The sequence below is a fragment of the Apium graveolens genome, chromosome 2 (assembly GCF_009905375.1).
Source record: "Apium graveolens cultivar Ventura chromosome 2, ASM990537v1, whole genome shotgun sequence".
Taxonomy (NCBI): domain Eukaryota; kingdom Viridiplantae; phylum Streptophyta; class Magnoliopsida; order Apiales; family Apiaceae; genus Apium; species Apium graveolens.
In genome coordinates, this window is record NC_133648.1 from 275,798,466 (window position 1) to 275,809,670 (window position 11,205).

The 11,205-nt window shown below is 34.9% G+C and overlaps 1 protein-coding gene across 1 annotated transcript; it reads left to right on the forward strand.

Moving 5' to 3' along the window:
- Positions 1 to 838: 838 nt before the first annotated feature.
- LOC141708504 (2-methyl-6-phytyl-1,4-hydroquinone methyltransferase, chloroplastic-like) lies at positions 839 to 4,846 on the forward strand. Its single transcript, XM_074512165.1, has 3 exons — positions 839 to 1,675; positions 3,142 to 3,448; positions 4,500 to 4,846. The coding sequence occupies exons 1-3, from the start codon at positions 1,101 to 1,103 to the stop codon at positions 4,653 to 4,655; spliced, it is 1,038 nt and encodes a 345-aa protein (XP_074368266.1). The 5' UTR covers positions 839 to 1,100; the 3' UTR covers positions 4,656 to 4,846.
- Positions 4,847 to 11,205: the final 6,359 nt, after the last annotated feature.

The window sequence follows — 11,205 nt, forward strand, 5'->3', positions numbered from 1 at the left end:
TATTACCATTAACTATTGTTTAGTCCTGATTTGTTGTTTCGATTATTTTAAAAATACTTTATATTGATCCAACCGTATGGATGTCATAATATATACATTTTATTGATATAACCAAAGTTACATATCAAAATAATTTTATTTGGTTTGATATTTTAACAGTCAAACATTAGTTTGACTAGTACTAGTAACTAGTGTTTAATCATGTATTAGTATCTCGACTTGTTTAAAATTATTTCTAATTGATCCAACCGTATGGATATCAAAATAAATATATTTTAATGATATAACCAAATTTTCGGATCAAAATAATTTTATTTGGTTTGTTATTTTAACAGTCAAGTATTAGTTTGACTATTACCAATAACTAGTGTTTAGTCATTAATTGGTGTTTCGATTTTTTTAAAAATATTTTGCCTCGATCCAGCCGTATGGATGTCAAGTTATATATATTTTAGTGATATAACCAAATTTTAAAAAAAAATTATTTGATAAGTTATTTACACAGTCAAACATCGGTTGACTAGAATTTTTCTAGCTCGACTCGGCTCGGCTCAGCTCAGCTCGTTTATGTTCGCGAACAAGCTCGTGTTCGGCTCGTTAGTTAACGAGCTGGAGCTCGAACACGATTTTTGTTCGATAAGAAAGCTCGGCTCGGCTCGGTTCGTCAGAAAAAAAATTAAAACTCGGCTCAGTTCAATCATAACTCGGCTCGGCTCGGTTCGTGAACAGCCCTACTTATAAAAGTTCACTACTTATAAAGATGAATTGTAACAAAAATATTCGTCATTTAAATCAAAATTGTTTCATAAATAATCAATATATGGAAAATCTAGGCCACTAGAATAACCAAACAGATACACCATCACCACCACAGAAAGCTATTGAAGAGCTAAGGTTTCTTGGTTTCTGGGCCCTTCCTGTCTCGGTCTTAGTCTTAGATACATGTTCCGTAGTATAATCACCAAAGTGTAGAATAGTTGCAACTATTGAGCAAGAGCATGCACTAGTTCTGAAGCCAAGTTGCTACAATCTTCAATTCAATCACACAAACTCTCATTTTGTAAGTTATCTTATCTGGGTATTTTTTATTTCTTCATTTCATGGCTTCTTCAATGCTAAGTGGAACTGAAAATCTCACACTTATTAGAGGAATTACGCCAAATGGGCTAGGTGTTATTAGGTCAAATTTCAATGGCAAGCCTTTTGCAAAGCTTAGTTTTACTTCTCATGGTAAAAAAAATCTCAACTTTAGAAGTAAAGGTGTAACCTTTGTGCCTAAATGTAGTGCTTCAGCTGCAAGACCATCTTCACAGCCTAGGTTTATTCAAAACAAGAAAGAGGCTTTTTGGTTTTATAGATTCTTGTCAATTGTGTATGACCATGTCATTAATCCTGGACATTGGACTGAAGATATGAGAGATGATGCACTTGAGCCTGCTGATTTGAGTAATAGGAATATGTTGGTGGTTGATGTTGGTGGAGGAACAGGGTTCACTACTTTGGGTATCGTAAAACATGTCGATGCCAAGAATGTTACTATTCTTGATCAGTCTCCTCATCAGCTTGCTAAAGCTAAGGAAAAGGAGCCTTTGAAGGATTGTAAGATAATCGAGGGAGATGCGGAAAATCTTCCGTTTAAAACTGATTATGCTGATAGATATGTATCAGCAGGAAGGTATATCACTTTGGAGTTTTGATGTTATTACTTGGTAATAATGTTAGCTTAGTTTAGTTAGCTTTAAGTTGCAAATCTATGTGTTCTTCGCCCACAGCCAATAAATATTCATTATATTTAGTAGTAATTTTAGAGCTGTTGATTTATAGAGCATCTCCTATCATGAAGAGCCCTTAGCTAAATATTGAGTTGACATACCAAAACTAAAAATATAGCTAATCTCTTCAAAAATTCGCACTCCAACCATACCTATAATTTTAGCCAATGACTATATTTGTCGAACTTCTACAGGCCTGTAGGAAGATTACACATCATTTATTACCATATTAAACTGATATATTCTATTTATAACAATCTAAATATTAATAACATAATATTTTAAAATTATAGCCAACCAATATAGACAATACCATCAAAGCAAAATGTCTTACAGGTTCAGTAAATTTTACATAATGTCTTACTGGTCCAATTTAGCCAACGATTATAGCCAACCCCATTAGAGATGCTCTTGTAGAATTAGTATCTTTAAGTTTGTCTAGTGTTCCTTGCACGGTCATATAGTGTTGATTATATTTGAGTTTTATAGATACCCTTAATGTTTGCATTTTGATATTATAACTTTTGCCATATGATAATGACCGGATAACAATAAGATGTTACATTATTTGTTTGCGAGGGTGCCTAGTTCATAGGCTATATTTGAGAAGAGAAATATAGATCAAATTAAGAGTGAAAGATTGTAAAATAATTGAGGGAGATGCGGAGGATCTTCCTCTTAGGTGAATGACTGATGTACTGAAAAGTGGATAAAATTGAGTTTTATGACATAAATTGAATTTGTGTCTCCCAGTTGCATTGACGTTATACTTAAATTTTAGGATTTGTAAGTTTGAAGATTGTGCCTAGAACCATCTTTGGTCTTCCTGTGCATACTGATGTTTTGTTTCAACATATAGTTCATTACTTAGATTCACAATTACTGATTTATATATTCACACAAATACCAAGGGGTCTCAACTCAAATATCTTACTGTTTCCCTGGCACATATGTGTTTGCTTGTAAGCGTGCGTGTGATGCCTTTTTAATGAACAACACAGAATTGCAGGCAATGACCTTAATATGGTTGTTGGAGAAATTCTTTTGGTAAATTTTGTTTAATTTTTTGCAAATTTTGAATAAGTTATAAAATGAAGAGACCATGAATCTGTTAGCAAATGAAAAGTAGAGTATTACTTCATGAAGAGAAGCTGTTTTCTGTGGTATTAGATAATCCTATAAAGGACAAACTTTGGAAATTAAATGGCAGTAACAGTTGTTGTTTTATGTTCGTAATTGTATTTTATTTTATGTTACAAGGAGTGGTACTACATTTAATACTTACTGTATTACTGTTCAAGTTCAAGAGCTAAGTAGACCTTTCACATTACAATACATCTCTAATAGGATTCTGTTGTTGTCTTTCTAGTATTGAGTATTGGCCAGATCCTCAACGTGGCATCAGGGAAGCATACAGGGTAATAAAATTGGGAGGGAAAGCATGTGTAATTGGCCCTGTCTACCCTACTTTTTGGTTGTCACGTTTTTTCGCAGACGTGTGGATGCTCTTCCCCAAAGAGGAAGAGTACATTGAGTGGTTTGAGAAGGCTGGATTCAAGAATGTCCAGCTAAAAAGGATAGGTCCAAAATGGTATCGTGGAGTTCGTAGACATGGACTGATTATGGGATGTTCTGTTACAGGTGTTAAGCCTGCGTCAGGCGATTCTCCTCTGCAGGTAAATTTTGTTTTGTATATCATTCATTATTTTTTTAGCCATGTGTCGGCATCTTCATGTCTTGTTAACCTTCTCACACTTCACTTCAGTTTTATCATGGTTTTTCTTAATGTCGTAGATAATGCAATATGGGTACGTATCCCGTCTTTGATATCAGTTGTTTGTGGGATTAAATTTAGCACCCTTATGACATTGTAATGGCGCTATTCTTTTTTTCACATGTTCATTCATTAAAATTAAATGGAAATCTCCAATTTCCTTTTGGTCGGAAATTTTAACTTGCAGTTGCAAGTACAAGAAAAAAATAGCTTGAATTATAAGCCCCATAGCTTCTTTATAATTATTGTGATTGTTTGCCTTTAAAAGAAATTTGCAAATGTATGTATCATGTTTGTTCTTGACTGTAATTGGTTACGTATCATTTTTTATGGCCCATGGGGCATTTATTAAGATAAATACTTATATTGATTTGACCCTTTCTTGGTCCATCTTAATTTTTGGTACAACACTGCACATTTTACAAATTCACGTGTACCACATCTGACTAAGAACTTTACAGAGTCAATTCCACACAGAAACCGCGCTTTTTATACACCTTCTTTTAGCGTATCAATACTGGATTACAGATTATATAAATGAACATTGTACAAAAAATTAGAATAGCACGTGATTATATTTGAAGTAATTCATATATAGGACCAGGCGTACATTCAATTTGGGTGTTGATAGCATTTGACTGGTGTGTTGCTCCTCTAAAAATACTCTATCTTTTTTTTGGGCCCTTTTCATTAGACTCCTGGGCCTTTCTATGTTAAGATGTGTAGTCCAAAAGCATGTTAGTTGAAGAAAATTGTTGCATCCATCTCCACATGATTTTTCCATCTGACACTTTCGCATATTGTTTTATCAGGAGTATTAGCCTAATCTGGAGGTATATGCAGATATATAATTCTGCCTTAAATCTAATCGACTTCATGACCAGTTCATTATCATTCTTTTGGCCTGTCTGTAGATAATATTTTATTAATCATGGTTTTCTGTATTGTTGCAGCTGCCCCCAAAGGTTGAGGAGGTCGAAAAGCCTGAAAGTCCAATTGCTTTCTTGACGCGCCTCATTCTAGGTTCCTTGGCTGGATTATACTACGTATTAGTTCCTATCTACATGTGGCTGAAGAATCTAGTAGTTCCTAAAGGTAGACCTATATGATTGAAAGGGTTCGAGGAATAGAAATCTGCCTATTTATGTATATTTCAACCAGATGCTGAAGGTGTTTGCAACATTGATATGATTAATAGGTTTGGGGGAGAGATATCAAATAATATGAATATTTCAGCTAGATGCTGGAGCTGTTTCCGAAATTCCAGTTTTTGTTATTATATGTAACTGACTTTTGTTCATTTCCTTGTATATGAGTGCTTGCATGTTAGACAAATACCCTGTCAGTCCTTTGATCTTCCTTATTATTTAAACTCGATTTGCCTTATCTTCTCCACCTTGCAAAATCAGTTTAAATAGCTAAAAACAGCTTAGGTAGAAACCGCACTGCATTTCCTGTACTTGAGTGAAAACTACAATACAGTTTGTTAGTTATCAGAAACCTTCTCTTCAAATTTGAATACTCATGTCGCTAAGGGTAAGTCAACAGCTCACTTGTATGAGCTCTTAAGTTCAATTATAAGATTTTGACAAAATATGGCACTCCAATAGTGTCTTAGTACTTTCTTATATCACTAAAACATGAACTTCATTTTTTATCTTTAAGAAACTTCTAGTGCTCCCTTATAATATTTTTAGTAATAAAAAATTCGTTTATCTCTCTTCTTTTTACATTTCTCTCTCTTTGTTCCACTCTTTGTCCATATCTTTTCAAATATTAATATAATAATAATAAGGAAGGAAGATGATAATTATTGTTGGAGTTAAAATTTAAAATCATATCTTAAATCACTAAGAGTTATTATTTTATAATATTTATAAAAATCTCACTAGAACACTGTTGGACTTGCTCTAAAGCGTATTGGTTCTTTGTTATTACTCAGTAACCTCATATTATGATTTATGCTAAGGGCTGCTATGCTAAAACCTATTAAATCATTGCTGAAGACTAATTCCAAGAAGAGAAGACAATAGGATGTACATGCTAATATGGACTTGAGTGTATAATATGTTGGGAAATGCGGGTAGTAGTCCCACATTGTCAAGTCAATTTGAGCCATTTTTTGAGCGGGTGAATATCGCGTGCGCGCGATGAGTGACACTTGGAATGTGTTCTCCTCCGAGAGAGTTTTCTGAGGCACTTTGAATCACTCAAAAATGATTAAAAGATGGATGAGATATAATTATCCAAAGTTATTTTCTTAGTAGTGGAAATTTGTGTAAAAGAATGAAAGTCTCACATTAAATTTGCAAAGGAGAATGCATAACTTTATATAGTAAAACATTTATGTAGTGTTCAAGTGTGTTACTTATGTATTGCTCAACACCTACGTGCGCGCGCACGGGGTGCAAATCTTTGGTTTTCGAGGGGCAATCTGAGGCTTGCGAAGCCTTCGAACTTGCCCGCGTGTGCGACGTACGGACACGAATGCAGCGAATAATTACGGACTAGTTTAGCTAAATTTAATTTCCACTGGGCTTAAACTCTTAAATTCTTAATTCATTTTTTATTACGAATTATTATAATTGATTTGGCTTAATAATAATCTGATTCAATTACGGATTTGATTATTAATTAACGCAGTTTATTTAATTACCCGTGAAGTAGCGCACACGTTTCCCTCGAGCTTATATATTATCGTATCAGGTTTAGGGTTTATTTATTCATTCGAAATATACCACACAGTCGCCTCCTAAACAAAAATCGCCGAAGGCGCTGTTGGTGCAACAACGCCGTTTTCTCGTTTTATCCTGGGAGGCTAACGACTCGCACATACGGTGATGGTCGTAATAGCTTTAAGGAGACAGTTATACAACTAGACTCGAAAACGTCTCATTCATATCCTTCTTGTTTATTTTCGCAGTTTATTACTCTGTTATTCACACACACGCACTTATATTGTTTGCATTATTCGTAGATTGTGATAAAAATCTTAAAGTTATTAGTATTATTTATTATCTGTGACTAATACATCTTTCTCTGCCTATTTTTGCTGAGTAACAGATCTATGGATAATAACACTGTGAACAATGCGATGAACACAGCGGCTGATCCCAATGCACAGATCGCTGGATCTGATGGGGTTCACTAGCAGGCGCCTAACCCTAACGCACAGATCGCAGTATCTGATGGGGGTCAGACACTTGTTGGACATGTGCTTTCGGGACATGTGCCTGTGGGACACACTGTCATTCGACAGTTTAGTGTGCCTCTTAAATAGATATCGGCAGGATTCACTCCTCCGATTGTATATGCGGTGCCTAGTGAGATGCATACATCTGTAGTACAGACGCACATACCATCTGTCACACATGCGATGCCTGTTGCACCTGTTATGCCAACTGTGCCTGCTGCACACGCTGAGAAACCTGAGAAATTTAACGGAACGAACTTCAAATGTTAGCATCAAAAGATGCACTTCTATCTGACCACGTTGCATCTCGATCGCTTCCTGAAGGAAGAGTTACCATTGCTCACTGGTGAGAGCAATACGCAGACTTTGTATGTTGTGGATGCTTGGAAACACTCCGACTACATATGTCAGAATTATGTGCTGAATTGTTTGGATGACTCATTGTATAATGTGTATAGCTTGAAGCCAACAACTAAGGCCTTATTGGAGTCACTTGACCATAAGTATAAAACCGAGGACGTTGGGGCAAAGAAGTAGATTGTTGGCCATTTTTTTGACTATAAGATGACGAATTCTAAGATTGTGGTCAGTCAGATGCAAGAACTGTAGGTGATCATTCAAGAAATTCATGCTAAAGGAATGATTATTAGTAAATCTTTTCAAGTTGCTGTTGTGATTGAAAAGCTGCCACCTGTATGAAAAATGTTCAATAACTACCTTAAGCACAAGTGAAAGGTAACCATGGAGGATCTGATCCTCAGACTTCGTATTGAAGAAGACAACAGAGGATCTGAGAAAAAGATGAATGTTGCTATTGAGAAGGAAAACATGGTGGAACATGTTGAAAGCTCCACTTCTGGTAATTGGGCAAAACTGGCACCCAAGGGAGGGATTTCGAAATTGAAATTCCAAGGTAAGTGCTACAACTGTGATAAAATGGGTGATAGGTCTTCTGATTGCAAGAAGCCCAAAAAGGCCAACAAGAAGAAAGAAGCAAACATGGTCGATCACATGTCTAAGGAGATGGGTGACATAAACCTCTGTGCTACGTTCTCTGAAGTGAACCTGGTCGAATCCTATCGCGTGAGTGGTGGATTGATACTGGTGCTACTAGGCATGTTTGCTCAGACAAGGCGATTTTCTCTAGCCTTAAAGCTTCCGATGTTGGTGAGAAGCTTTACATGGGGAATTCAGCGACTTCTACCATTAAAGGTGAAGGCACGGTGATTTTGAAGATGACCTCTGTGAAGAATCTGACTTTGAAGAATGTACTGTATGTGCCTGATATTCACAAAAACCTTGTGTCTGGTTCATTGTTAAATAAGCATGACTTTCGTATTGTAATTTAGTCAGATAAAGTTGTTTTGTCTGAGAGTGGTATGTTTGTAGGAAAGGGCTATGTAACCGATGGGCTATTAAGCTCAATGTTATGTCTATTAAGGAAAATAATGAAATGAAGAATTCTTCTGCTTACTTGCTTGAATCTCCTAATTTATGGCATGCTAGATTAAGACATGTTAATTATGACACTTTACGAAGGTTAAGTGTAAAAGAATACTTACCAAAATTAATTATTGATTCAAAACATAAGTGTCAGACTTGTGTTGAGGAAAAATAAACGAGATCATCATTTAAATGTGTGGAAAGAAACACCAAAGAGTTAGACTTAATACATAGCGATATATGTGATTTAAAATTCGCTCCAACTAGAGGAGGAAACAAGTATTTTATTACATTCATAGATGACTGTACAAAATACTATTATGTATATTTGCTGAAAAGCAAAGACGAATCTATAGATAAAATTAAAATCTATAAGGAAGAAGTTGAGACACAACAAACTGAGAAAATCAAAACGATAAGAAGTGATTGTGGAGGTGAATATGTTGAACCCTTTGGGGAATTCTGTTCACAACATGGTATAATCCATGAAGTCACTGTACCATAATCCTCTCAGTCAAATGGAGTGGCTGAGAGAAAGAATCGCACTCTCAAAGAAAGGATGAATGCGATGTTGCTAAGCTCTGGACTTCCGCAGTCGATGTGGGGGGAAGCCATCTTAAGCGCGAATAATATTTTAAATATTACTATGCGCAAGAATAAGGATGTAAGTCCTTATGAAATGTGGAAGAAAAAGAAACCAAGTTACTAACACCTGAAAGTGTGGGGGTGCCTGGAAAAGGTACTGGTCCCTACACCTAAGAAGGTGAAGATTGGTCCAAAAAAATGTGGATTGTATCTTCATTAGATATCCACCACATAGCACTACATATCGGTTTCTCGTATATGATTCCAAGATTCCTGAAATTTAGAAGAATACGATTATGGAATCTAGGAATGCCTTATTTTTTGAGATGACGTTTCCTTGCAATCCAGGAAACGAGCCTTCTACAACATCTAAACGAGCTCATGAGTCTATAGATGATAATAATGAGAGTGATGAAAGTGAGGACAAAAATGTGGGGATAGTGAGAAGGAGCAAAAGACAACGTACGGAGCAATCCAATGGGTATGACTTTATGACATATTTGAAGGGTTTTTAGCACATAAACGCAGCGAAAACGTAAATTTAAATCATAAAAAACCGAAACCCTCCGCAGGATCCATGCAAAAAATAATATTTAATTTGTAGTTCAGTATGTTTACCTTAAGAAGCTTTACGTTAATGGAAAGATGGAGGTCTTCAATGGCGATCCAAAAACGATGAACGGAGATCCTTAGCAGCTGCTCCTCAAGTGTGAAGCACTCCACCGGTATCCACCAAGAAAACGATGTAATGAAGGAGGAGGAGATGGAGAGAATTAGGGTTTTGTAAATCTTTTTGGTTGAGGCAAAAATAGGGTTTATAATAGTATATTTATAGGCAAAATTTTCAGCTAAAAATTTTCCCATAAAATATTATTATTATTAACCCTTTATTATTCTCACTAATAATTAAAACATCTTTTAATTATTAATCATTTTTCTAAACTCTTTAGAAATAATTCTCTCACTTAATTTAATTTCCAAAAATTAAATTCTTAATTAATAATATTAAAAACCTTTTCTTAATTAATTTATAATCAATTAAATCTCATTTAATCAATTATTAAATTTGCCAATTAATTATTTATTTCATAAATAAATAATTATCAGCCATTATTAATTAATTCCTCCACCATTAAATCATTCTCTTTTATGGTGTGACCCTATAGGTTCAATATTAAGCCGGTAGTAGAAATAAATAATAATAAAATTATTTTATCATTATTTATATAAATTCTCTAATTCATTAAATATGATTAATTAATTAATTATATATATTCTACATCGTGAGGGATACTTCTCAGCATATCGCGACTATTCGGATAATACGAATTCACTGCTTAAAATACCAAGAACCTATTCAGTGAGTAGTTACCGTACAATTAATTCATTCTACCCTGCAATGTCACAATTAAATACAAGGCATGAAACTTGTGTCAAGCCTATCTTATTTAATCAATTGCTTTCCCATTCACTATGCTTAGTTCTATTTAATGTAAATTAGAAACTTCTTTCTAATTTCATTCACTATGGCCAGAGATTCCTGAACTAACATAAGTGGATCAATATTGAACATTCTCTTCCTACACTGGAAGAGGTAGATCCTTTATTGATCATACACTATCTTCGTGTACAAATTCTTATACCCAGTAGAGCCCTTATAATTATCCCTTGAGACTAAGAACTAAACCAAAGCATAGTTCAGTGTACACAAGATGACTGTGATGACCTCAAGTCTAAGGATACTTGTACAACTATCACTATGTGAACAACTGCTGACACGTGAGTGAACTCCATCAGTTGTTCAGCTGTGTGAGTCATGTTCAGTGAACTTATTCTATAATAAGCACCTACATACTAGCTATAGTGTCACCACACAAATGTCTATGAGAACAGACATCCTTCATAATGAAGCAAGTATAGTATGTACCGATCTTTGCGGATTATTAATTACCAGTTAGTAATCCTACGACCAGGAACTATTTAAGTTTAGAGTTATCATCTTTTAGGTCTCATTATTATGATCTCATCACAATCCATAAAAAGCTTTACTCTAAATTGTGGTATATCTTATTTAAACATTTAAATAGATAGAGCCCGCAATAAAAACAAAACAAGTCTTTTATTAATATCAATGAAATCAAAACAGATTACATAAAAGTTATTCCTAAATCCTCATACATGATTGGACTTAGGACATATCTCTTTCAATATTTGCTCGAGGAAGGTGAGCCGAAAACCTATAAGGAAGCGGTTACCTCACCCGATGGCCCCATGTGGAAAGAGGCCATTAAAAATGAAGTTGATTCAATTCAGAAGAATAACACTTGGGAATTAGTTGATTTGCCAAACAGTTATAAACCGTTAGGCAGCAAGTGGGTTTTCTAGAAGAAGTTAAAAACTGATGGTACTATCGACAAGTACAAGGCAAGACTTGTAAT